Source organism: Colletotrichum costaricense (assembly GCF_030867565.1).
Source record: "Colletotrichum costaricense strain IMI 309622 chromosome Unknown Scaffold_4.1, whole genome shotgun sequence".
In the NCBI taxonomy this organism is placed as follows: domain Eukaryota; kingdom Fungi; phylum Ascomycota; class Sordariomycetes; order Glomerellales; family Glomerellaceae; genus Colletotrichum; species Colletotrichum costaricense.
The window spans coordinates 156423-183319 of NW_026848233.1; the positions used below are offsets into that span (position 1 = coordinate 156423).

At 53.9% G+C, this 26897-nt stretch overlaps 8 protein-coding genes across 8 annotated transcripts; 4 read left to right on the forward strand and 4 right to left on the reverse strand.

The window, feature by feature from the left end:
- Positions 1-276: 276 nt before the first annotated feature.
- Positions 277-3722, reverse strand: CCOS01_04068 (nitric oxide synthase; the record flags this gene model as incomplete). Its single annotated transcript, XM_060452251.1, has 5 exons — positions 277-2385; positions 2445-2583; positions 2640-2953; positions 3009-3186; positions 3241-3722. The coding sequence occupies 5 exons, from the start codon at positions 3720-3722 to the stop codon at positions 277-279; spliced, it is 3222 nt and encodes a 1073-aa protein (XP_060316209.1).
- Positions 3723-6890: 3168 nt separating this feature from the next.
- Positions 6891-10657, reverse strand: CCOS01_04069 (GMP synthase domain-containing protein; the record flags this gene model as incomplete). The annotated part of the gene is made up of 22 exons (XM_060452252.1): positions 6891-6986; positions 7045-7117; positions 7213-7232; positions 7285-7310; positions 7388-7424; positions 7476-7583; positions 7637-7720; positions 7904-7933; positions 8030-8234; positions 8282-8423; positions 8481-8513; positions 8567-8765; positions 8952-8957; positions 9013-9035; positions 9160-9250; positions 9314-9336; positions 9402-9488; positions 9554-9605; positions 9647-9737; positions 9791-9839; positions 9892-10072; positions 10607-10657. 22 exons carry the CDS (start codon positions 10655-10657, stop codon positions 6891-6893), a joined length of 1707 nt encoding a protein of 568 aa, XP_060316210.1.
- Positions 10658-11241: 584 nt separating this feature from the next.
- On the forward strand, positions 11242-12348 carry CCOS01_04070 (uncharacterized protein; the record flags this gene model as incomplete). Its single annotated transcript, XM_060452253.1, has 3 exons — positions 11242-11259; positions 11315-11495; positions 11582-12348. The coding sequence occupies 3 exons, from the start codon at positions 11242-11244 to the stop codon at positions 12346-12348; spliced, it is 966 nt and encodes a 321-aa protein (XP_060316211.1).
- Positions 12349-14238: 1890 nt separating this feature from the next.
- CCOS01_04071 (uncharacterized protein) lies at positions 14239-14954 on the forward strand (the record flags this gene model as incomplete). The annotated part of the gene is made up of 2 exons (XM_060452254.1): positions 14239-14681; positions 14741-14954. The coding sequence occupies 2 exons, from the start codon at positions 14239-14241 to the stop codon at positions 14952-14954; spliced, it is 657 nt and encodes a 218-aa protein (XP_060316212.1).
- A 978-nt stretch (positions 14955-15932) lies between these two features.
- CCOS01_04072 (Mov34/MPN/PAD-1 family protein) lies at positions 15933-17224 on the forward strand (the record flags this gene model as incomplete). Its single annotated transcript, XM_060452255.1, has 3 exons — positions 15933-15986; positions 16111-16589; positions 16657-17224. 3 exons carry the CDS (start codon positions 15933-15935, stop codon positions 17222-17224), a joined length of 1101 nt encoding a protein of 366 aa, XP_060316213.1.
- A 2940-nt stretch (positions 17225-20164) lies between these two features.
- CCOS01_04073 (adenosylhomocysteinase) lies at positions 20165-21578 on the forward strand (the record flags this gene model as incomplete). Its single annotated transcript, XM_060452256.1, has 2 exons — positions 20165-21065; positions 21130-21578. 2 exons carry the CDS (start codon positions 20165-20167, stop codon positions 21576-21578), a joined length of 1350 nt encoding a protein of 449 aa, XP_060316214.1.
- A 1064-nt stretch (positions 21579-22642) lies between these two features.
- CCOS01_04074 (D-isomer specific 2-hydroxyacid dehydrogenase) lies at positions 22643-24003 on the reverse strand (the record flags this gene model as incomplete). The annotated part of the gene is made up of 4 exons (XM_060452257.1): positions 22643-22987; positions 23049-23467; positions 23590-23804; positions 23963-24003. 4 exons carry the CDS (start codon positions 24001-24003, stop codon positions 22643-22645), a joined length of 1020 nt encoding a protein of 339 aa, XP_060316215.1.
- A 1373-nt stretch (positions 24004-25376) lies between these two features.
- CCOS01_04075 (glutaminase) lies at positions 25377-26777 on the reverse strand (the record flags this gene model as incomplete). The annotated part of the gene is made up of 1 exon (XM_060452258.1): positions 25377-26777. One exon carries the CDS (start codon positions 26775-26777, stop codon positions 25377-25379), a length of 1401 nt encoding a protein of 466 aa, XP_060316216.1.
- Positions 26778-26897: the final 120 nt, after the last annotated feature.

The following is a 26897-nucleotide window of genomic DNA, read 5'->3' on the forward strand; positions in this document are numbered from 1 at the left end:
AAAACTACGCAGACCTAAAAGCACAAGTAAAGCCCAGTTATAGCATTTATGGTGCCACATGAAGACAGAGTTGTTGGTCAAGTTGATTGAATCTTGATATGACTTTTCATGAACTACTTCTGCATAAAATATTCGACTGTTCCCTCATCTTGTGACAATATGAAATCCGCCAACGCCTCGCTTTGAATCCATCCAATTCGCCGTCTAATCTATAATGCGCATGCCATGATAAAAGAAGAAAAAGAAGGAAAATGAGAAAAGAATCAAGAAACGCCATCAAGTAGCAGGCTGGTAAACATCAGCAACAAACCGATCGCCCAACACCTCCCTAGCATCCCGACCCAACACCTCGCTCAAATTGTTCAAGAAATCATCAACGGCCCTCGGCCTAGCGCACGCAAACACGAGAGCGCCATCCTCGATGTTCTTGACCAGCTTCTCCCGGACACCAGCCTCGAGCATCGCATCCTGCGCCCTCCTCTTCTCCTTGTTACTCCCCGTCAACCTGAGGATATCGAGAATGCCCGCCTCGCTTGCTTCCTGCACCGCTTCGCGCACGAGAGACTCGTCGGCCGCCTTGAAGCCAGCGAAGAGGCTGATCGCGGGGCCCTTGGTGGACTTATCGCCCGAGGACCGAAGACGCTGGAGACGGTTCTGCAGGAGTCCGCGGACAGGGGCCATGCCGGATCCCGTTGTGAACACGATCATCGGCTTGTCCTGGTTCTCGGCCATGGCCTGCAGGTGCGATGAAGGGCGGATCTTGCAGGTCGCGGCACCAAAGGTCTCGAAGCAGTTGAGGTACTTGTCCGAGAACTTGCCGTTGGCGTGGTGCTGCACCAAAAGATCCAGCGTGTTTCCATTCTCTTGCTTCGTTCTCGAACCGTCAGAGGCAATGGAGTATTCCCTCGGCTGGATCGTCGGCATCGCGTTGCACAGCGCATCCAGCGTCACGGTCTGTCTCCAGTTGGCAGGAATCTGGTGGACCACATTCTCAATAGGAACCTTGGCCAACGTCTCCGGCTGGGGAAGAGACAGCCACTCTGCCCACTGTGTAGACTTGAAAGGCTGGTCCAAGTCGGCAAACCGCTGGAAGAACTCGCCTACGGTAGGCTCACCGGGAAGACTAAGCCGCTCTTCGGCCTGCACGCCGAGAGCGCCCAGGACGCGAGACACCTTGTTCTGGGAGTTTGGCGGCAGAATCCAGACGCTGCCCATGGTCGGGTACTCGCGATCGCCCAGGTCGAGGGTGACCCTCTTCATGCCGTCCGCGGCGGTGCCAAGGACAGGCTGTCCGACGACCTTTGCCTGAAACCACGGACGGGTGTCAAAGGGTCTGACCTGGCGAGCGGTCCGCTGCACGTCACTCGTCTTGTTCTCTTCTTGTGGCGGGCTTGACTTTTGGAGCCCCGCGAGAACCTGATCGAAGAACTGGCCAAGGACGGACCACGGAGGGTTCTCTGTCGCGGTGTCGGCTTCGCGCATACCAATGAGTCTCTGGGCATCACCTTTGCTCAAAAGCTCCTCGATGTCCATGGCGGCCTGGTTGTAGGTATCGGCGTACTCGAGGGAGCCGTTTGCAAAGATGGCATACTGGCACGAGATGGCCTTGGGATTCCTCGCCAGCGCGTCGGCGAAGGCCTTGCCGTTCTGTGGGATCTCACCGCGACCCGTCGTGCTGGCGACGATGACCAGCACGTCATCGGGCTCGACCATGGAGATGGGCAGGGCGTTGAGCGTGCACGGCACCACGACGGACCCCAACTTGGGGTTGATGTCGCACGCGTGCTGCAGCTGCGCGCACAGCCTCTTGCAAAGCTTGATCGCGACGTTGCCCGAGCTGCAGAATCCGATGTAGATCCTGCGCCCGGGCCCTCGGGGGCTTAACGGCGTCAGGGGCGTGGTGGGCCTGAAGGCCTGCTGCTGCTGTTGCTGCGAAGCCGGAGGAGGGATGGGGAGAAACGTCGACGGGGAGGAGGCGGTGCCGAAGGGGGAGACTGGCGTGACGGGCCTCGTGAGGGAGATGGAGGGCACCACGGGGATGGAGATGTTGAGCTTCGTGTCCGAGGCGTAGTGGTGAGAAGGCCGCGCCGCGGGGCGGGCCTGTCGTTGCCGGCGCCAGGCCTTGATGGGATCTTGGGCGTGGCGGCAGATCAAGGGCTTTGGTTGGTAGTTTGGTGAGCCGCCGCGGTGCCAGATGGGAATGATGGATCCTTGAGGCGGTGCCAGCCAGTACGGGTCAGAGGGGAGGCGGAAGCCGTTGTTCATGAGGTGCTCGTCATCGAACTGGGCGAATTGCTCGGCCGCGCCAAGGGAATCTGACATTCTGACACCAGCCTGAGCGAAAGACCAGTATGTGGCGTAGTTGAGCTCGAGCTGCGCGCGGGACTGGTTGGTAATGTTAGCAGACGCATCTCAGATGTAAGCAATATGGAAGAGATGCTTACCAGCACCGCCAGACGCTCGTAGTCGGGGAGGTCATCTACATCGCCATCGACCAAGCCGATCGCCTTGGCGACCTGCGGAAGCGCGTTGTAGCGGAAGGAATCTGCGAGGTTGCGAACACCGATCTCAGCGTCCATGAACCTGCGTTTGCTTTGTCAATGATGTAATTCTTGCACCTCAAAACAAGTTCAACTCACCATCCAATAAAGGGCGCAGCGGTGTACTGGACACCGCCGATACTGAAGCCAAGGCGGCTGAGTGCCGGCGCGGGAACCCAACGCAGGCCAAGGGTCTCGAGCTCAGGGTGCTTGGGATGGCGGATATGTACCAGAGGGAATGCGTCCTTGGGGAGCTCGGTGATGACGGGCTCTTCTCCCTCGGCCATGGTGACGAGGGGAAGCAGATCCCATTGTGAGCGGAAGCGCGGCGGTGTCCAGCCGAGCTCGATGATGGCGTTTGTGAGTTCCACGTTGGCGGGGTCTCCGAGGATTGTGCCGTTTGATTGCTGGTACTTGGCCGTGTCAGTCAATTGATCGGTTCTCATACTGGGAGGTAGAAAGACTTACCCCTGCAAAGGACAAGAGTTGTGAGTTCCAGATCATGGGACCGCGGCTGTCAATGTCTCTGGGAGGGAAGACAAAGACTGTCGGGTTGATTTCACCCGAGTTGTAGGCCACTCTCAAGTTCTCAATGAGAGTCTCGGCCATCTTTTTGCTTGTGCGAACATGTCTCAGGTCGCATAGCCTGCCAAAGACTATTAGTAAATAACTCGACATCACATCCGAATCTTTCTCATACCTCAAGTTGCTATACTCTGATCGCATGATGCACTTCCGAGCATGCTTCCAAGCCGTCCGAAGCCCGAACTCGAGTTCTTCAAAAGTCTGCGTCCAAAGGCCACCCACCAAGCCAACCGTTGCTGCCGGTGGCGCCTCCGATCCACATTCGGACGCCGTTGTGAACTTGCCCTCTGTCGAGTTCTTTTGAATCTCCTGAAGGACCTCGTGTGCCCGGTGGTGAAGCTGCTCCGTGTCAATGAGACTGTCCTTGTACATTTGCTGGAGGAAGTCGAGCGCATCCTCGCGGACTTGCGCGTAGGACTGATTCCGGCCAACGCGCTCCTCGTCCATGTGCGTCATCCGACCGGACTGGCAAAACTTTGCCGTGCAGCCCGTCGAAGAGAGAGATGGGTATTGTGAGCGGATGTTGGCGAACTCTTGTTCCGCTGAGATTTGCCGCGGCGGCTGGGCGAGCGTGCCTTGAAGGAATGGACACGCCATTTTGTCGTGTGTGAGTATGTGTGTAAGTATGTGTGTAAGTATGTAAGTTGAGGTTGGTAAGACAGGGATGTCGACCGGGGAAGTCGAATACTACTAGTTCTTCTTTTCCCCAAGACTTTTGAGGGTACGGAACCCAAAAGAGGCTTAAAGTATAGAAGTGAGAATAAGGTATAGTGACTTTAGTGTGTCTGTAGATCGGTGGTGGTATTCCAAGTGCGAGTCAGAGTGGAGTCTTTGAGTGAAAATTGGTGATGGCGGCATCGGCATCCAAGCGAATGACTAAGTTTAAGCGCCAGTTAAGTGGTTGTTGATGATCTTCCAGACGGGAAAGCCAAAAAAAGAGTGGACGAACCCTCCAACTTTATAACACTCCAATGTAAAACAAAGGGAATAAAGGACAATAGACTCCAGACCAAAGAAATCTTAGGACGACTTAGTGTTTTGGAGAGAGCTGAGCCCTGCCGTGGACGTCCATCTTCCTGATTTGGCTTTGCATCACCGTCTGATATTGGACACACTGGTTCCCCTTCCTTCTGGAGCAGCCACATGGGCCCGCTTCCCTCCAACAAGATGATTGCACATCAGTCAACCTCGTGCTCGAGGTAATACAATCAACAACCACCACTATGTGTTGAGGAGGGGTGGTACATGCTGTCTCAGGCAGGCTGGTGCAACTTGGGCTGAATCCATTGGTAAGGGCTGGTTGTCGAGAAATGTTGTTCAGCCCCCGAATAAAGGGGCAAGCTCTATGGTTCCCAAAGCCACCGCAATGTCAACACTTGTTCGTTTACGAAGCATGGGGATTTTGCACACGAGGCAGTAAACGGGCATTGGATTTTACGAAAGTGGGGGATGACGGCGGTGAGAGCGTCCTAGCGCTGCCATTCCATCTGACATGGAGGGCAGTCCTCGGGACCGATATTGTTAGCTGGCCGAAATGTTGTTGGTGAGGAGGAGGCTGAGCTGAGGAATCTCTCACTTCTCACTTACAACATGCACGGCCGTTTCCCGCTCAAGTTAACCTTTTCCCACACAAACGGCTTCAATCGTCGATGAGGGGTCTGTCTCTCTCTGTCTGGTGTTTGGTTTGTGTTCTAACCCTCACACACTCTCTCTCTCCCAAAACCTCGGCCCAAGAACCAGTTACACGGTACCGATCCATCGGAGTACACAGACGTACGGCACCGATTGAGTAATTATCTGTAGATCACGATCCGCGACATTATACGCAAGAAATGACACAAAGTTGGCTAATGAATACAACTGACGGCTGACTGCAGCTTGCTTTCTGCGAATGATCGGCAACCATAGAGGCGCATTTGGGCGTAAGTCGGCAAACTCGAAGGAGTGTATCCTCCGGACCAACACTTAGCCATGTTGAGTGAGGCGATTCACACCCACCAGTCGTGAAATGTCTCCCATTCGGCGATAGGCGCGGATGCATCACGAGACCATTGGGCCTCATCCGCCAAGTGTGCGTGTGTTCGCTAAGTGGGTGCGTGTTATGTGTGTGCCTCTCTCGTCTGTCATACGGCGTAATTTATTGCCAATTTCTCCGCGGCCGAATCTTGAGCGCGCAACTCGCGTGGCTCGCCAACGCCATTGCATGAGACTCTTCAAGCCATGGCTGCCTTTCAAGACCTCAGCTGGGCCTGGACAGTCAGCCCATTTACCCCCCGTGATGGCTAATCCTGGCCTTCCATCGTTGAAACTAACGATTTCGAAATGTAACAGAAACCCTTTTGGAATGTTCTATCGAGCCCGTGGCGTTGTCTCTGTTCGGATCCCGGGTTGCGAATTTTGTCCCCGGAGACCACGAGGAGGCGATGGATGAATGTGGGAATACAAGACTTCAAAGAATATAGTGAGGCGCTGATCTAGAAGGCCTCGAGGTGGACGAGGACGGGCTATCGAACGTGAATATCGCGTGGAGACCACGCCTTCTTGCCCTCATTTGCTCGTCTTCTTCGCAGCTGGAGCCGAGGTGGCTGAGATTCGTGATCCAAGACAGGAGAAAGAAACGAGGCAAAACCTGAGTCCGTCTTCCCCTTGTTCCTGAGGCGCTCGCCTCAACTTTTCAGCAGCGCCTTTTTGGAAGACCACATGGCAAATGAGTCTACACAACAATCTAAAAACGGGGCGCGTTTCGTGCGACGTTGCGAATTGTGGGATTTTCTAGAACAGAGTAAAGCTGCTTCCAATATCAACTCATTCGGTCGCGAAAGAAGTGTCTGTCGTTCTCTCTTTCTCTAACATGACATCAAATTTCGTGAAACCAAACTCGAGATGTCAAGGCGGTGGCACAGCATGGAGATGGGACCACCCCGCCCGGATGAGATCTGCAAGACCGAGCTTGACAGCAAGCAGACCCGGGTTTTCTTGCAGGGCAAATCCGCAGTCGGCGGGCCTTGAAAATCTACCTTCCGTATCTTGCTGGTGCTTCCAGGTTAACTGTATGGTGCTGTTGGGGCGTTTCGGCCGATGACCGGCGGTGCAGAAGAGGCTTCCGAAGCGGTGCGACATCGCCAAGGCTGGAATGAAGACCTTCCAGAGACGAATGACACTCGTCACGTCGTAGATGTGCAGCAAAGATGCTCAAGGTTCTTGGCTCTCAGCAGAAACCGAGGAAGTTCTCCATCATTGGTGTGATTTGGGTTGGACGCCAGCGAATTCAAAGTGGTGTTACCGGCACATCTGTTTCTGTTAGCGAGATGGTTTCGCAGACTAGGGAGATCGACATGCGCGGACTGCTGACTAGCTTGGGCACGCCAAACAGTGTCTGCTTTGGCCATTGTTGGATCGCAAGCTATCTTGCTTTCACGTTGGTTGCGGTCGAGAGAAGAAATTGACGACGCAGAAGTCGTCAAAATGTCCCATGAGATGCAATCTGAGCAATGACGATGCGAGGTGGAAACACGAAGACGGACGATAGAACTCTCGTCCAACGTGGCTTGTGCGGCAACATTCTAGTTCGTCGTCGCGGATAACCCATGCCATGGTTCGGCTCGACTGAATTTTCACCGAGGGATCCAAAGTTTTGACGAAAAAAAGACGTGAGTTTGCAAGCCTGAGTCTACTTGTTCTATCCAAAATTCCCAATTTTTACTCTGTTCTCAGTTAGCGATGGGTTCTAACGAGTGCCTGCAAAGATGAGACAGGTGATTCAAGCTACGAACCCATTTCGATCGTTCCGGGGGGCTTCGACGTGATGTCGTATGTGCAGCGGGCGACGCCGTCAACTTCGTTGATGATACGGGTCGAGATCTGAAGGATCCAAAGTCAGCAACCATAGTTAACGAAGAGGAGGAGGAGCTAGTCATACCCTCTTAAGGAGGTTGAAGTCGAACTCGTAAGGCTCCGCGGACATGAAGTCCAGAGTCTTAACAGCGCGGAGACTAAGAATGATTGTCAGTTGATTGATCGGGGGAGATGACCAAGGAGACAAGCAAGCAAGGTTGCCAGCAGGAGGCGCTTTAGTGATGGCGCTTACATGATAATGTAGCCGTAAACCTAGGACAGTTAGTCGTCTGCTTTATCCACATATCGGAAGGGAGGGACATACTCTGGCATCACCTTGAACTCCAACAGCTGCAAAGACATCATTCGTTAGCAAAGAAACCGGCCGGTGTGACGGATTTTGAACACCAAAAAGTCTGGCAACGTACCCTTGTTGGAGTCCACAGCAGCATATGCTTGGGACATCTACAAAACGGTAAGCGACTATCCCAGGAAAATCAAAGGGCTGAGACTCACCTCATTGTAGATTCCGGCTTCCTTGATCATAGAAATGAAGATGTTGTCGGCAGCACGGGCAATGGCGACTCTCTCGGGTGTCACCTCTCCAATAATGCGGATGGCAATCTGACTGGTGTTAGACTAGCTACGTGTAGGACGGCTGGCGATCTGGTACTTACACCGGGGCCGGGGAACGGGTGACGCATGACCAGATCTTGGTGGATGCCCAATTGTCTGCCGAACTCTCTAACCTCATCCTTGAACTATTTGCGGGAGTCAGTATGGGACGTAGAAAATACTCTAAGCGAGAGCGAAAATGCAGTGAAAGTGCGACGCAGTTTCGTGTCGGCCAAATAGACACAACCCCGCTTTGAGTACATGTCCTACTGTCATCCGAGTGTGACAGATCACAGGATGAGGACGGAAGAGGATTTGGGGAAACGAACCAATTCTCTGAGGGGCTCGATGAGTTTGAGCTGCAAGAAAGTCAGCTAGAGTAAACAGAGGACAGGAATTGGAAGCGGAAGATCTCCTTCCCGTAAACACTCCAGCCGCTTCAGAAGAATCTTTACCTTCATCTTCTCCGGAAGTCCGCCGGTGTTGTGGTGAGATTTGATAGTCGCACTGGGTCCCTTGAAGGAGAGGGACTCGATAAGATCGGGGTAAAGTGTGCCCTGGAGGAACCAAGTGATGGGTCCGGCATTCTCGGTGTTCTCGGCCTCCTTCTCCAATCTAAGAGCCTCCTTCTCGAAAAGGTCGATGAAGGTTGCGCCGATGCTGCTACCGTATTAGAGAGGTCAATACATGTAATCAAGTATACTGACATCTTGCGCTTCTTCTCGGGCTCGGTGACACCCTTCAGGCGACCAAGGAACAGCTCAGCTCCGTCAGCGACGGTGAGGTTAATGCCAAGGTGCTTCTCAAGAGTCTCCTTGACCTGCTCGCACTCGTTGAGACGCATGACGCCTATCACAATGAACTTAGTATACCGTTTTGCGCTGATTGTGGTGCCGTGGTCCTTACCGTTGTCGACGAGGATGGCGTGGAAGCGATCGCCTGATGAAAAGTTAGTCTCCCCCTGAGCTTCTTGGATGGGCATCTAATCATACCAATGGCTTCCTTCATAAGCTTGGCAGCGACAGTGGAATCGACACCTCCAGAGACGGCGCCGATGACCTGCGCCTTGTCGCCGACAAGGTGTCTGATGCGGATGATCTCCTTCTGAATGAAGTCCTCCATCACCCAGTTGGGTCTGGCGCCACTGATATCAACGGCGAAGTTCTTCAGGATCTCACTGCCGCGAGGTGTCTAAGTTGCTATGTCAGTGTGCGTTCGTGTCATCAAAACTGTGCGGACGGCGTCTGAGCCGGCGGTCCTCCATAATAATCAATGGCCCCATAACGGGCGCCATGCTGATCGCCGGAATATGATCGCCGTATTCGGCGAGGAAAATGCCTCCGTACTAAGGGGGTTTTCGGAAGTTATTCAACTTACGTGCTCCTATGCAAAGTTAGTCGTATTTCTACAAAGGTTCAGGGGAATTAATAGGACTAACCAGCTCAGGGTGGAATTGGACGCCTGCAGGATTCAGAGTATCAAGTCAGCCATAGTCCAAAGCGTAGAGACGATGATAACTGATAGAACGAGATGGTGTGGATTCGCCAGACTGCATAACGTTGGATTTTGATCGGGATCGACATACCGTAAATTGGCTTGGTCTGGTGGGCGATTCCGGCATACTCAGAGTTTGCCGTGCTTGCAACGACGGTGAATCCTTCGGGAAGAGCCACCAACTGCATTGATTTCAGAAAAACTGCTTCGGAACGTCCAAATGCTCTCTACCCAGGCTGATTTACCTTGTCGAAGTGACTCATGTATGCTACCGTGAAAGTCAGCATTGGGCAACAGAGTATGAGGGGACTTCTGAAATATTTGGAAGCTCACCTTGCATTGTCTCTCCCAGACCAGCGAAGAGGCGATCGGTGTGGGAGTTGCCGGAGTTGAGGATAGTGACATCGGCGTGACCGTACTCTGCACAATGGACAGGTCAGAGTGACTGTTCCATAATCCACCTTGATCCCCCAAGAGTGACTGACCTCGGGCCTCTCCGCGGGCCACGTTCTTGGAGTTGATTCTCCAGGCGAGTTCCTGCACATAATTAGCCGGCTATTCGTCTCGCTAGAATGTACCGCCGGAGTCTTGGTGTAAGACGAGAAAGCGTCCTCGTGCAGTCGAAAGCAAGGGGGATATATCGGATCGAGAATTACCTGGCAACCGTAGCTGCACACATCGATGAGTACATGATTCCGCTACGAAGGTGTTGGCTAACATACCAGATACCCAAAATGGGAACGCCGAGATCAAAGATCGCGGGGTCGACGTCTTTACAGTATCAGAAAGAGCTCTACTCTACTTGCTGAAGAGGTTTCCTTACGAGGAGAGTCCTGGTCGTAGACGGACGAGGGGCCGCCAGACAACACGATACCCTTGGGCTTGAAAGGAAGATCGGCCAGCTTGGTTGTGCAGGGCAGCATCTCAGCGTAGACCTTGAGGGATCTCAGGCGACGGAGGATGAGATGGCTGGTCTGGGAACCAAAGTCGAGAACGAGGATGGTCTAGAACGCAGTTTGTCAGTTATCTGAAATGAACATGACTTTTGCAGCACCAAAGAAGTTTGACTGTGTCGACATCATTGGCGCTTGGTGACTCGTTTATTGCGGTTGTGTGGAGAATCGAGAGTTCGAGTGGAAGAGTTCGGTAGGCGCGAGCTGTGTGCCAAAGCTCGTCGCGTGCCCGAGTATACGAGTTCTAGTATTGAGGAAGTTCTGCGTGGTCGGTTGACCGCTGCTTTTCGACTCATCTGATATGACTCCCACTAGGCCCTTAAGCTGTGTTGCATTCGCGCACGCAGCAGTAGTCGTGATCCAAGACTGTCGCAGGGTATTTCGATTCGCGATGTCGACTCAATGCAGATATTCACGTGCATAGAAGAGTTCGGGAGGTCGGTTTCGAGGATTCCAGCACTTTTTCGAGGTACTGGCTGGTCGTGTCGGTGATCGCGATGTGTTGTGGGCAGCGGGTTCCACATAGTCAAAGTTCCTGGGGGTCGTATTGGGGGGCATTGATGAGGGCGAAGGGAGTAGACGTACGTCAAACATGTTGTGAGGCGCCTCGGCCTCGGCTTCAATAGCGCTCGCCATCTTGAAGTGCTTGCTTGCTTGCTGGAAAAGGAGAATATGCGTGTTGTTGGCGGTCGTGTTTTGCGGCGAGAAGAAAAAAACGAAGGCGGAGGAGAAAAAAGTTTTGGTAAGAGTCAATCAATCGCCCGGCGCGGCACACCTGCGCATGGCGGGGGCGGGGCACTTTCTGTCCCTTATCTTATCGCTCCAGGGGTCCACCTCAGCCACCTTACAGCTCCAGCCACTCACTCACTCTACCTGACCTATCAAGGTGGTGTTCGGTGTCAATGAATTCAAGCAGTTGAAGAAGCTGAGATGTTATATCTTTGTAGATTTATTTCTTGTGATACTTTCTTCAAACGAATCAAGGCAGTATTATAAAGCTCAAGTAACAGACCTCCAGATGTAGTGAAATGAATCGTCATTTTCAGATGCCTCAGGGCAGGTACGATCAAGGGCACTGGACTGAGCCCAATTCAGCAAGGATGATGTCATTCATCGCTCCAGTGACATGGCCAAACCCGCCGAAATTTGAGGTTTTCCTCAAAGACATGAGCACTGCGTCTCATACATATAGGTGTCAAGATATTTGAGATCAGTCCAAAATGTATGAGATATACGCTGTGAGTACATCCTACCTGGGGCGGTTGAGCCCTTACTCCTGACTGACAGATCCAGGCCGGGGCTGCGGCGGCGTTCACAGTAGACTGTCTCGTCTACCCTCTGGACACCATCAAGACCAGATATCAGAGCCAAGACTTTGTCAAGACGTATGCCTCGACATCAGGAAGCAAAGCGCCCCTCTTCCGGGGCCTCTACCAGGGCATTGGGAGTGTGGTGCTAGCCACATTACCGGCAGGTTAGTACACCAAGTCTCCCATACATTCTCGCGCATCACGGCGAGATACGATATGAACGGTACTGATAAGCTTGTAAACTTGCCAGCCGGGATATTCTTCGCCACGTATGAAAGCATGAAGAAAACCATCTCCGGCACTAATTTGCTCCCTCAGCCGTTTGTGCATGCCTCAGCCTCGGCCATTGCAGAGATGGGCTCATGCCTTGTCCTCGCACCAGCAGAAGTCATCAAACAAAATGCGCAAATGTTACGGAAGCAAGACAACAGTAGCGACAGTACCAGGCGATCAACTTCCCTCGAGGCCCTGCGACGAGTCACAAGTTCCGGGGCGCAGAGGCGTCTCTTCTCCGGCTACACAGCCCTTGTCGCGCGCAACCTCCCTTTTACCGCGATTCAATTCCCCATCTTTGAGCATGTGCGAAAAACAGTCTGGACCTCTCGGTCGCAAGGGAGGGCAGAGGGCAATGAGCAAGGCCTCGTAGAAACAGCCGTAGTCACGGGGACCAGCGCGGGCGCAGCGGGCGCGTTTGCGGCCTTCATCACTACGCCGAGCGACGTCGTCAAGACGCGGATGATGCTGAGCGCGGGAGAAGCCGGCGATAACAGCCACAGCAATTCGTCGCCTTCACATGTTGAGAAATCGGTGAGTCCTAGGTCGAAGCCGAAGCGCGGCAGCTTAGAGGTGACGCGGGACGTGTATCGACGACACGGCGTGCGCGGATTGTTCCGCGGTGGAGGTTTGCGTGCCGTGTGGACGGCCGTCGGCAGCGGTCTCTACCTAGGCACGTACGAAATGTCAAAGGTATGGCTCACTCGGGGCAAGGACGAATCGGAAGTTGTCGGAGGGCTGTAAGAACGGGCGGAAGAGAAGCAGCAGAAAACGTGCATATGTGAGATTAGCAGGGTGCATTTGGAGAGATAACAACCGGCGGTGACGACGGCAGGAACCTAAGAAAGTTTGCTGTAAGTGTATCTCTCCGGATACGTGTATCTATAGAATTAGGTTCCTGTTATCAGCATCAACTTAGCAAAGGCGGCAATGATACGAGATGCATGAGAGTTACGGCGTGCCAAATCGTCTGGTCGTTGTTGAAAGTCGCAAATATGGTATAGGGAGACAAAGTGAAGCGGCGAGAGTGATTGAGGAAGACATAAGAGTCTCCGAAACACGGCCTGAACATTGACACCCGACCACCTCATTGACAATCCAATGTTGCCGCATTGTTGGGGTGGATTTTTACCCGCCAGTGCGTTGATGCCGGGATACGCCAGCCTGCCGATGCAAAAAGTTGTCGGCCAATAGTTTCGGTGTGATAGAGCACAAGTTGCAACTCTGCCGGCCCCTAAAAAGTCAGAATGCAGAGATGAAGGCAAAAGGGTAGGCACCGCGGCACCTTGAGGGCTCCCACAAGCTTTTGCTTCTTTTCCTCCATTTACCTACCATACCTCGACCAACGTTGCCAAACCATCCCATCCACCTCACCCTCACCCTTTTTGTTAGCCCTACGGCTAGACGTTTTGGGCCCAGTGTAGCGTCAGTGAAGAATGCGGGGGAACTCGCTGCTCCAACTCGTCGTTTGGGCTTCTAAAGCAACACCACCGCCAGAACCAAATCCAGCCAGGCTTGGCCGTCCGTTCTTTTCTCCATCCTTTGTCGTTAGCCCAGAGTTTCTGGCGAGTTTCTCGCCCCAAAGTCCTACTACGTATGTCTATGCTCATCACTCCATGTTTTCCCCTTCTTTGGTGCTCTTGTTGCGCTTCTGCTTTGACAATTAGCAAACGTAACTCAAGTGTCCCGTACTTTTGTGCAACTCAACTCCCTTACCGTTTTTCTCCAAAGGGCCCTGCCAATGAAATTGAGAGTCTAAAAAAACCGAGTCAAAGTCTCAAGAGACGCATTGCGCATCATATCCAAAATTACACACGTCTCTGGCATCAGAACCACATCCGATTGCGCAATCCCTCCAAAACTGGTCGCTCCTTTGCGCCCATCAGTACCGTCCGTATCCGTACTCCGTACCGAACCGCACCATCCATGGCTGTCCCATGCTTGCATGCTTCCCCCCTACTGCATAGCATGCAAACGTCCGGCGAAATTCTTTTTTTTTTTCCTCTTCTCTTTTTGAGATGATCCATATCTTGGATTAGCCCGCCGTGCCCGCCTAGCTGCCCACCCGGGTCGCAGATTTGCTACCTAGGCAAAGTCCAGTCCCATGCAACAGCCCAGAAAAAGGGGTCCCAGACTCCCTAAGCATGGTTGAGGGATGAACACCGCTTCTTTGACCGGCACACCGGGTTGGTCAGCTGCACTTGACTCGCACCGAGTCGCTCGACGGTGTGTAAGGTGTTAGTCGCTCCCGACCCACCTGGGCTTGGGTTAGGCAATCCCGTGTCGAAAAGACGTTTCCTCGACGCCCCCTGCCCGACACGTCTCTGACTCTGGATGGTGTGCTGTGCTGTGCTGTTCTTATATTTCAGACTCGACGCCCATTTTCGTCCTTTCGTCTTTTTGGTTTTCAGATGTTTGTCGTCTTTCTGTCCCAGATAACGAAACACCAAAACGTAGCCTCAACTTGTGCTGAGCCGAGTCTGCCCCTTACACCACTCGCTCGTTGCTCTTCACCCACATCATTTCTCGGTAATTCCTTCAAGCGCCCTCTGGGATACCTTGATCCAACAGCTCAAAGCCACCCGGGCTCTTCATTCCAGCACAATCACAGAGGCATTGCTCCGGATCATCATCATGACTGCCGTTGTGACCACGGCCCCATTGGGCGTCGACCTTCTGGCCCAAAGTATCAAGGAGAATACAGCCATCAACATAGCTGAGGTCGACATCAACAACACGGACAGATTCCTCGTCCACTCTCCCTACACAGAACCAGAGCACTTGCTAGATCTCGAGACCCTGGATGATGAAAACGCCCTCCTCGCCAGGGCGTTGTCTCAGATGGAGTGCCTCCGCGCGGACTACGCCACGGCCGGCTACGTTGAATCCTTCAATTGGGACCAAGTTCTCGGCGAGCTCAAGCGCCTCGTCCAATTCACTGGGAAAACATTCAAGGAAACTTCCTTTTACATTGTGGCATTCCGCTCGACGATCCCGCCATCAACAATCTATGAAGATCTCGGCGTGTTGGACAAGGCCGCGCATGCCGAAGCCAACCAATTCGGGGGATTCTTGAAGTAAGAGAAATGACGAGGAAATAGAGACAAAGAAGGACAAGAGACTAACTCGCCCGCAGATATTGGTTCGGAAGTCCCGACTCAGAAGGAAGAAATTTGGCAACGTGCGTCTGGCGGTCGAGACCAGATGCCGTCAAAGCCGGCCACGGTCAGGCTCATCGTCGAGCAAGTCGTGCGACAGCGTCCATGTACTCGTTCTGGAAGATTGATCGACACCGCCTCATCGTTCGTGACGGGGCCGAAAGCTGGGAGATTGTCGATTGGGTTGACTGAGAGCACCCTCTTTCAGACGGATGGGCGGGTAAAACAAAAGTGACTATTTGCGGCGTTTGGTGATTGTGAGAAAATGTCGCAATCGGACTGGTCAATGAGCAATGAGACACCACAAACAGAGCGTATGGTACGCGGCATAAGAGGGTATGACATGGGCGCACTTGAATACTTTAGCATTATACAGCCAAGAAACCATTGGCTTTTCCTCCATAGATAGCGTAATAGACAAACGCATAGATCCAACGCGCCGTACCTATCCCACCTTACACTTGCATCCAAGTGATGATCCTGTTGCAAATCATTCTGGCTGATGAGCGAAAGACGAGGGGATGGCGAATACTGAAGCAGGTGAGAGAGCTCGGACTTCCAGAGGTGCTGAATCACGGCTGTAATGTATCATTTTCATTTTATCGACATGTACAACCCGACATGGGCACAAAACACCCCCCGAGTGATATCGCAAAATGATGCTCAGGAGCAGGAGAGTCGAATGGGCCAGGTTATGAAGAGGAAGATGGAAGGAGGAAAGCGCAGGACGACGAGATGAGACGACGTTGAATTTAAACTCGACTTGAGTGCTTTCGGCGTGGGGGCAATGAGTGGGATGCCCTCCCATTCAGGACGTGGCGTGTGGAATCTGTTACGGATCACCGTGGGAGAGAAAGACGGCGGTGTGGGTCCGTCCACGGCCGGTCCGGAGGGGGTGGGCTTAACGGAACTTGAGGGGGTGAATATATCACATGACCTTTTCTCCAGTGAACTCTGCCGCCTGACACCGCCCGACAGCCCACAATCCCTCCCACAATTCGTTGTAGCGAAAAGTTCGATATTTCGCAACACGACGAGACGACTGCCGCCCCTCTCCTCGAATTCCGACCGCCAAGTTAACGCGACACCAACGATCCCGCAGCCGCAGACTCAAAACCAGGCCACCGAATTTTTGAACCTGCACGAAACTCTCCCGATCGTATCGCAAATATGGGTGACGTTATCAAGGAGGTGCCGCTCACGGCGGTCCGCGTTGAGGCCCTTGTGAGTCCTGCCCGAATTCTGCCCCACCTCTCCTCACATTGGGGCTTCATGCTGCACTGCAGTCATGATGGAGGGATATATGGCAGAGGATGTGTAATGTCGCTAACCTCAGACGTGTCTCTAGGTGGTGATGAAAATCGTCAAGCATGGCTCCGCGACCTTCCCCACGACCGCCACCGGTTCCATCGTCGGCATGGACGCCGACGGTCTCCTCGAGATCACAAACACCTTCCAGTTCCCCACGGTCGACGTCGCAAGCACCGACAGCCACCAAAACAGCCACCAGAACGATGCCTCAGCCCTCGCTGCCGCCGCTCCCCGCCAGAAGGCCAACATTGTCTACCAGAACGACATGATCAAGCACCTGAAGGAGGTCAACGTCGACGCTAACAACGTCGGCTGGTACACCAGCGCTGCCATGGGCAACTTTGTCAACCTTAGCTTCATCGAGAACCAGTACCACTACCAGAAAGACAACGAGCGGACAGTCGCCCTCGTCCACGACGTCAGCCGCAGCTCCCAGGGCTCCCTGAGCCTGCGCGCTTTCAAGCTCACCCCGGCGTTCATGGCGGCATACAAGGAGGGCAAGTTCACGACTGAGAGGTATGTTGGACTGTGTTATGAATGAAGATTTGGAAACCGACTGGGATGCTGACATTTCTCATTATAGCCTGAAAGCCTCCAAGCTCACCTTCAAGGACATTCTCGCCGAGCTCCCCGTCGAGATTCACAACACCCACCTTCTGACCTCGTTCCTGCACCAGCTTCCCGGCCTCCCCGAGCAGGACAAGATCGAGTCGCCCAACTCTTTGTCGGATCTGCGCGACGACCCCCTCAAGCAGCAGCTCCACCCCTCGGTCGAGAACCTCGACCTCTCGATAGACCCCTTCCTCGAGAAGACGTGCGACCTCCTGCTCGAGAGCATCGAGTCCCACTACACCGACCTCAACAACTTCCAGTTCTACCAGCGCCAGCTCGGCCGCGAGCAGGCCAAGATCACGCAGTGGCAGACCAAGCGCAAGGCGGAGAACGCGGCGCGCGCGGCGGCCAAGCAGGCGCCGCTGCCCGAGGACGAGTGGCAGAGGCTGTTCAAGCTGCCTCAGGAGCCCAGCCGGTTGGAGGGCATGTTGAACGCGAAGCAGGTGGAGCAGTACAGCAAGCAGGTGGACGGATTCACGGCCAACATCAGCGCCAAGATGTTTGCCGTCAGGGAGAACCTGCTGCCCAAGCGGGCTTAGATGGACGCTTAAGGCAGGCTTGGGTCATCATTGCGCGGCTCCGTGGATGTGGACGGACAAGAACCAAAAACGGAAGGCCGGCGAGAGACGAAGAAAGGGGAGTGCAGTGCAGAGGAGGAGATCAGAGTCGAGGCGAGGGCAGACACAAAAAGGAGAGGAATTACCTTAGAGAACAGGTGTTCTGGGAATGATGAATGATCTGGGGCAGCGGATCAAAGCATTCGAAACGGCGTTACGGTAATTGGTCCCAGGCAGAGTGTACTGAGTCGATATTCGATGTCTTTTCTTGCATTCCAGAGCGACGGGCTTTTCTCCCTGGGTCACAGCATATTTCGGGCCTACCACGGTCTACGGCCGACGTCGAGTGAAGCCTTGCGAGTAAAGGGTATCTTGAGGCCGTGAGGCTGTGAAAAGAGGAGGCCGTTGTGGTATGGACATTGTGTATCAGCGGTTCTGGGCTGTCATTCTACCTGGGAGATGACACGTCCGGACACACGAGTCAAAGATAACACGGCCAAGTAGTGGGTTATCGAGTGCGTTCATCAGCGGTAACATCAGGCTGAATGTGGCCCAGCGGTGAGGTGCTACCTAGCTAGATTTGCACGCGGATACTCGTCCGTACAGCAGAAGATGGAATCAAGCACATTGAACAGCAAGTATGAAGCATCCGCGTATGTCTCCGGACAAGTCGGCTTCAGACGCCTCTTCCCAAATACCACCCCCAGTATCGTCCATAACCCATGCTATATATTAGCGACAGAGTGTACTCATTGGTCCTTATTAGCTTTGACAGCCCTGTCTTGCATGATTCGTCTGGTCCCGTTGAGGATACTGCCCAAAGTCAGTCTACTCGAGAGGGAGAGGTCCTGAAGTGAGGTACGTGGTGCGTTTGTGTTTCCCGAGGGCGATGGTTGGTGGGGCACAAATCGAGGGGGTTCACGCTCAAAAGGGACTAGCGCAAGAAAACGGTAAAACAAGGGGAAACAAAAAGAGGTCGACCTCTCAGATTGAGTCTCGGCGGCACGCCTGGCGCGGCGCGGGCGGGCACAAGCGGCTGGCCCTGAAGCTGTTGCTGGCCAGATGGAAAAAAAAACTTGAATGTCAATGAGGGGCACATTTCCGTATTTTTCTGAGGTGCCCGTCTTCTCCCCATCAGGGTAGGTACCTGCTCCCTATCAGATCTGCATGTACCTTCGCCGCCCACCCCAAGCCGATTGAGCGAGGCCAATGTATCTTTTCCCACTGAATTCACTCATATTGGCAGTATTTTTTCTAATTACCCGACCTAACCTTACCTTACCTAAGCTACCTTACATGCTTACCTCCGAGCAGGTCGGGCCCGGCCTACGGGCTGCTCTGAGCTTCCGCAGTTGTGTTTCCGAGTGGTAACGTAATAAGGGCCTTCCTTGGACTGAGGTGAGGTGAGCTACCGGTACCAGAGGTACCTACTCAAGGGACCTACCTAGGTAGAGCTTACATTCCAGAGCTTGCTCCCTTAGGTCTAGCCCTCCCTTTCCCTTCCATGTGCGCCGCTCTTTGTGGCTTATCAAAAATGGGAGCTTCGAATGGAACTTGGAAGGGAAGGGTAGGGGGAAATGCAAAACGCCAATTGAACGACGTTGGATGAGACAGGAGTCGGTGTCTTGGGCCAGACAATAACTGACACCTCAGCCAGTACCTCAGCCAGTGACAGCAGACCGGAGAGAAAAGTCTGGCAGAAAAAAAGAACCAAAAAAAAAGTACCGGGGAATGGAAGCCGAGCTATCTGATTCGTATCCGTACCTTAGCTACGGCATGGTATGGTAGGTACATTGCCCCTCCTCTTTTGCCTCCTTTCACCGCATGGAAATGGTCTGAGAGGAGCTCAAAAGGGAAGTGTTCTGGGGCCCTTGAGAAAGTCTGAATGTAAGATATGTGACGGAGGGAATGTACATCTGTTGCATTGTTGGACCCGAGTTATGGTGAGGGATAGCAGCAGTCAGTACCTTAGGTGTCGGAGCTATCATCAGCCGAGGGGCATGTCCGTCTTTTCCACCTCAGTACCTGGTGTACTTGGATTGTGAACAGCACTGATGGACAGATAGCATGTACTTCTTGCTATCGTCTTGTATCAGCTCCAAAGTCTCGCGGAGCCATGACCAGCAGACTGAGCATCGGTGACCAGTAGAGCAGCATGGTGTGTCCACTGTTGAGGACGAGGTGCCCAGACAACGACCAGACACTGGCAAAACCCCACCCCGCCTGCCACACCTCGAGACTTCAGTCAATTGGAAGGCACGGCGTGGGTGAGGAGGAAAGAGCATTGGATCGAATTGTGAAGTTTTTTGCCCCGCCTCAGGCTTCAGGTGGGCTGCTGGCCTGCTGCAAAGGCAGGAAGTCCCCGTCCCCCAGTCACTTTTTTACCCCTCCTTCCCACCACTGGCCACCTGCGGATACCTCAGTCTGAACTTGTGAACTTGTGAAGTAGGTACGGAGATCATGTAGAGACAAGTACCTTTTTTCTTTCTAGTCACCGTACCTTACGCCGCGCTTCGCCGACACACAGCAACACCAAGAAGGCAAAAAAAGGCAAGAAGGAGGTACTTTTTGTTGACACAGCAGGAGCAGCAGAGATTTCTCACCTACCCAAGGTACCTTACCTCAGGGCAGTCTGGATTCCCGACATCTCATCCCTCGCATCCCGCATCCCTCCCACTTCTGGCACTCCCACTCAGGCACTCACACACCGCCCTGCCTTCCTGCCGTCCCTGTCCGTGTCTGAACCCCTCCAAAGTCCAAAAGCCTTTTTTTTTACTTCTTCTACCTGCCCTCCCCCCGCCAACTACCTTTTGAATCTTCTCCTCCTGCTCTCCTTCTTCATCCTCTCTTCTTCTCTTCTTCCTCCTCTATACCCCTTTCCTCCTCCCCAAACCACCTTTTACCATCACCATAAACTTCACAATGGCTGCCCCCGCCAACAAGTTCAAGGTCGCTGACCTGTCCCTTGCCGCCTTCGGCCGCAAGGAGATCGAGCTCGCCGAGAACGAGATGCCCGGTCTTATGCAGACTCGCGCCAAGTACGCTGCCGACCAGCCTCTCAAGGGTGCCCGTATCGCCGGTTGCTTGCACATGACCATCCAGACCGCTGTCCTCATCGAGACCCTCACTGCTCTTGGTGCTGAGGTTACCTGGACTTCCTGCAACATCTTCTCCACCCAGGACCACGCCGCTGCTGCCATTGCCGCTGCCGGTGTCCCCGTCTTCGCCTGGAAGGGTGAGACCGAGGAGGAGTACAACTGGTGCTTGGAGCAGCAGCTGTCCGCCTTCAAGGATGGCCAGAAGCTCAACCTTATCCTCGATGATGGTGGTGATCTGACCCACCTCGTCCACGAGAAGTACCCCGAGATGCTCAAGGGCTGCTACGGTGTCTCTGAGGAGACCACCACCGGTGTCCACCACCTCTACAAGATGCTCAAGGACGGCAAGCTCCTTGTGCCCTCCATCAACGTCAACGACTCCGTCACAAAGTCCAAGTTCGACAACCTGTACGGCTGCCGCGAGTCCCTCATTGACGGAATCAAGCGTGCTACCGACGTCATGGTTGCCGGCAAGATCGCCGTCGTCGCTGGATTCGGTGATGTCGGCAAGGGCTGCGCCCAGGCTCTGCACACCATGGGTGCTCGTGTCATTGTCACCGAGATTGACCCCATCAACGCCCTCCAGGCCGCCATGGCCGGCTACGAGGTCACCACCATGGAGAAGGCCGCTCCCCGCGGTCAGATCTTCGTCACCACCACTGGCTGCCGTGACATCCTGACTGGCGCTCACTTCGACGTCATGCCCAACGACGCCATTGTCTGCAGTACGTTCATTCCCCTTGTTATCTGTTTCTTCTCCAGTCCAGTTGACTAACCTCCTCCCTCCAGACATTGGTCACTTCGACATCGAGATCGACGTCGCCTGGCTCAAGGCCAACGCCCAGAGCGTCCAGAACATCAAGCCCCAGGTCGACCGCTTCCTGATGAAGAACGGCCGCCACATCATCCTCCTTGCCGAGGGTCGTCTGGTCAACCTTGGCTGTGCCACCGGTCACTCCTCCTTCGTCATGTCCTGCTCCTTCACCAACCAGGTTCTTGCCCAGATCATGCTGTACAAGTCCGGCGACGCCGCCTGGGGCCAGAAGTACGTCGAGTTCGCCAAGGCTGGCAAGCTCGATGTTGGTGTCTACGTCCTCCCCAAGGTCCTTGACGAGGAGGTCGCCAGACTTCACCTGTCCCACGTCAACGTTGAGCTCACCGAGCTCACCAAGACCCAGGCCGACTACCTCAGCATCACCGTTGAGGGTCCCTACAAGAGCGACATCTACCGCTACTAAGCGGCTTCCTCTTTGTATCGTCCAATCTTTTAGCGACTGGATTTCTTCAACATTCCGACTAATGACTTCAACGAGCGTACACCATAACATTTGGCAATGTGTGTTCTCAACAGCATGACTTGCATGACACATCTGGGAAGGGAATCTCGGCTGGGGGCGGTTACGGGCTGGAAACTCAAAAAGCTTGGGGGGCCTGGCTGCGAGATTTTTCAACAAAAAAAAGGCGTTGGCTTGTGAATAGTGATTCCCCAGACCATGGCATCTGTATTTTGCTTTCTTCGGCCCGACTCTTGGGGAGCGGGAAAAAATAAGGGACTCAACCCCCGGACATGGGATTAGGGGTTATGGGTAGACAACTCGACGACTAGGGCCCGTCAACCGCGGTCCGCATAGATGAATATATGCGTCTTTCGAGCAACAACTTTGATTGTGCCTATTGATTTGTGCCCTCGTACTGTCTAATTCTTGCCACGTTCATATCTAGACATTCGATGCGTAGAACTGCATGCTGAGTGCAAGTTTGCCCTCAATTCTTACTGCACCCACTAGTTACGCCCCGAAACTTAGACAAGTGCGCCTTGGTAAATGCGCACAAAACACTTGACTTGGACCTGGTACCGCAATGAGGGCTCTGGGATACCATCTGTCTCAATCCCTCAGCAATAGCTCGTCTAGAAATCCTTGCTTTAACTTCCGTTCTATGGACCATAGGTCAGCATATGTAGTCGGGAATCCGGTGGTCTCGCACAGGGACTCGCCCTTCTTCGGTACGTATACCATGTAGTATACGTCCATGAGGCACAATGCAACTTGGGTGAGTTACTTATTCTAACCCAGACACTGGGGATGTTATTGTAGGATATGTTCCAAGCTGGTGTCTATCTAACATCCATGTCAGACGATAACAAGGCAGTCTTTTCCTAGGCTATACGTGTTTTGGACTACATATCTCGTGTTACTTCCAATTACATGGGCAACCTCATTTTCGCTACTTTTCTACTATCTTCAGGAACAAAACCTCTACCAGAGACCGTTTACTACCTCCTTTCTCGTCCGCCACCCCTCTAACCAACAAGCCCCTTTTGCTCAACAACAACACTATCCAGCTTCTCCTCCGTCACCGCCCTCCTTACATTCCCAATAGCCCACTTCTCCATCTTGACGCTTGTCTCGAGCGTCCAGGTGCCCATGTGCGGGACAATCAGCACGTTGGGGTTGGCGAGAAGGCCGGGGTGGACCTCGGGCTCGTTCTCAAAGACGTCGAGACCCGCGCTGGCGACTTTTCCGGAATCGAGCGCCGCGACGAGCGCGGCTTCGTCGATGACGGCGCCGCGGGCCGTGTTTACTACCACCACGCCGGGTTTCATGAGGTCGAATTGCGGGGTTGAGATTATGTGGCGGGTGTGGGCCTTTTCTTGTCAGTGGTGATGAAGAGAAAAATTGCCCCCGGGGGGGGGGGGGGTTACGTACGTTTAGAGGCAGGTTGAGAGAAATCACATCACTCTCCCGCAACAACGTCTCGAAATCAACATAGCTGGCACCACACTCCTCCTCCAAATGGCCCTCGAGCCTCGTACGGTTGAAATACCGCACCTCCATGCCAAACGCCCTTGCCTTCTTGGCCATGTTGCGCCCGATGCCGCCCATACCGAGGATGCCTAGGACTTTGCCTTGGGGATCGCGGCCTAGCGGGGGAGGGGGTTGACCTTTCCACTTCCCATCGCGGATGGAGAGGATGGAGGCGTTGAGGTTGCGGAGGGCGCCGAGGATGAGGAAGATTGCAATGTCTGCTGTTGCGTCGTCGACTGCGGTGGGTGTGTTTGAGACGAGGATGGGGTCGGGGGAGCGGGATGTGCAGGCTGGGATGTCGATTTGGTCGTAGCCGGCGCCTTGGTGTTGTTTAGCATGTGGTGTCTGATCTGCTGCTACTACTAAGGGATTTGTGATGGGAAATGCGTGATATCGGGCGTGTTCTGAGCGTGTGAGGTGGAAGAAGAGGAGGGAGGCTCACCATTGTGGCAGATGAAGCCTACGCTGGAGGGAAGCGCGGCGACGAGCTCGGCATCGATGCGGCCGGTGATGTGGACGCTTGCAAAAGTGCGGTAGATTGCCTTTACGCCGTCGAGGGCGCCGGATTTGCACTCCTCGAGGAGCTCGGCGCGATTAGTGGCCTTTGGCTTGATGATTTGGGCGACGTCAGCGAGGGAGGCCCAGGTGTCGTGGGCGCTTTTGGGTTGTGTTTGTTAGCTTTGGTTTGGTGCGTCTGGTTGAGATGAGGAAGGGTGATGTAGGGGTTGTAGTGGGAGGATGTGAATACGAGGCTGAAGGTTGATTCGGGAGCATGAGACGACAATCGTCCGAATGGAAGACGAAGGAAGACGTACTGCTCGATTTGGCCCAGTTGGAGGACTATGGGCTTTGACATGATTGCGGTAGTCGAAGCAATTGGCTTGAAATCGACTTCTCTTGAGAAGTGTTTGTCTTTTGATGGAATTGCAAACTTGATTATGCGGAATATTGGTTAGCTCCAGATAATCACGTCGATCCCATCACGTCGCTTTCTTCACAAGCCAAAGATCTCCTGAAATCAAGAGATATTGTGCTGGCGCTTGACGTAAGAGGACAACTCACTAGACTAGTCAACCGGACTTGTGATGGTGAAGTATGAGGTTAGAGTAAGTTTCGTCACCTCGCCGAGTTGATGCCGCGAAGTCGGAGTTGAGATACAGCGGCGCGGGGTGGCTTTCCCATTGGGAAGTCGACTCAATTGGGAAAGTGGGGGTTGATCAGCGGGGTTGAGCTCAATTGGTCGCCCAAACTCGTTCTCGTTCTCTTCCAACAATCTCGCCAACAAGTCGTGCTCGGGAGGACTGAAGACGGTTGAGGTGATTCATATCTCTATTGAGAATTCTGATACGAGCCTGCAGGTTCCTACTCACAGGGATATCCAACAGTTTAGAGAATGTGTCTCTACAGGGCGTGAGAGGGCGTGAAAGGCACCCCACCGGACCTGGCATCTTATCTCAGCCCCAAGTCGAGCGAGGGCCGTGTCATAAGGTACGCTCCAATTTCTTCGGGGAGAAGACCGAGTAGCTTCTGTGCAAGCATTGGCAGTCCTTAAATGAGTCAGCTTCCTCCATGGACGTGATAGAAATGAGAGGCTCTCGACACTTTACAACTGTTTGTAGGATCTAGTTGGACAAATTCAGCCAGCGGTCTGTTTCCTAGATTGCGTATATTGAGATGGATAGGCTAACTTCACCTGAGCGTGATAGAGCCAGAAGAATAGAGATGGCTATCAAGAGAGGGATGGCTTCGAGTCAAACAACCTGTGATTCTCATGAGTCGTATGAAATTATCCCGGAAGACACTGTAGCTCTGAGCTGCAGGAAAGGCGACATCTAATGCTTTCAGAAAGACAGGGTGGGCTCATCGAAGAGTGAGTGCAATAGAAAAGCCTCCAACAATCATTTACGTACTGTTTGGTTGACGCAGGATATTTGACAAGAGATCGTAACATCATCTGCTTGTCTTGAGAAGGCTCAAGTCTAGGGCACAGTGCTTGTGTTTAATAACCGTTACGAACTCTATAGTGCACACCATCTTGGAATGGCTGGTTGTCAAAAGCAAGCTTACATGACATGTTGCACTTGAGTCTCAGCGTATCATGAAGCTTATCATCATCAGATTTCCTCATTTCTCACAATGCCCTAGATAACTCCCCACAAGTCAAGAGTGGCAACGAACATCTCCTAATACGTCAGATATGAAAATGGTATCATTAAAGCACTGCGATAATCACCAACTATCCTCCTTAAATACAGCCTGACAACCCATTCCTCCAATGAAATCCCTTGCATCCTTCTCAGACTTGAATACATGTGGATGCGGCTTCTTCTCCCCCTCCGCGTCAACCTCCATCCCCAACACCCCGTTCGGGTCAACCACAACAACACTCCGCTCATCCAGCAGTAACCTCCGAATGTTCTCATGAACGATCCTCTTGGCGATATTATTCAACGAATACGCATCCCGAAACGAGAAAACAACCGCACACGCATTCTCATGCCGTCCCGACCCGGGATCCTCCGGATCCGGCGACCCCAGCTCCCTTGCCAGCGCCCTCGTCAACCTCTCTGACCCAGCAAACCGCACCGCGCCGCGCAGACTGAAAATGACCACCTCCCGCTGACAATTCGGGTTATGCGGCTCATGCGCTCCCGCAACGAGCGTCGCCACCGAAGTCCTCACCGTCGCGCTGGCAATCTGACTCACGTCCATCATATGCAAGCCCATATCGCGCGAGAGCTGCTCGCACATGGCTACCCCGCGCACACTGTTCCCCCGCTCATCGAGTTTCGGCGAGAAAGAAGCGAGCCCGACCTGCCCCGGCAACGCGCCGATGATCCCGCCCGCGACGCCCGATTTCGCGGGGATCCCGACGTTGGAGACCCAGTCGCCCGCGGCGTCGTACATGCCGCACGTGGTCATCACCGACAACACCTGCCTCACGCTCGTCTGCGGGATGACGGACTCGCCCGTCAGAGGCTGCACGCCGCCGTTGGAGAGCGTGGCGGCCATGACGGCCAGGTCGCGGACGTTGACGCTGATGGAGCACTGCCGGATGTACCCCTTTACGGCCTCGCGCGGGTCGCAGGTGATGATGCCCGCGGCTTTGAGCATGTACCCGATGCCCATGTTGCGGTCCGCGTCTTTGAGTTCCGCCTCGTAGACTTCCTCGTCTACGTGCAGCTGGCGGCCCGCGAGGCGCGAGAGGGCGGTGAGGATGCGTTCTGTGCGCTGTTCCAGCGTCGCGGAGGGGGACACGACGAGGGAGTGCGCCGTGATGGCGCCGGCGTTGATCATGGGGTTCATGGGCCTGTTGGACCCGCGCTCGAGGGAGAGGCGGTTGAAGGCGTCGCCCGAGGGCTCGACGCCGATCTTTTCGAGGACGGCGGGGAGGCCCGCGTCCTCTATGGCGAGAGCGTAGACAAAGGCTTTGGAGATGGACTGGATGGAGAACTCGACGCGGTCGTCGCCTGCCGAGTAGAGGTTCCCGTCTACCATGGCGAGGGCGACGGCCATTTTGGACGTGTCCGCTTTGGCGAGCACGTCAATGTAGCCCGCTGGGGCGCCGGCCTCGTTGGGTCGCGCATTCTCCAGGACGCGGTTGAGGTAATCCGGGATGGGGGATTTCATTTTCGTGTAAGTGGGATGTGAATCGTGAAGCCACGGTGAGAAGGGGAAACTCATCGTGAGTTTCCTCTCAGATTCGAGACAAGTGGGAAAGCGTATATACGTAGTTTGCACTTGGCGCTT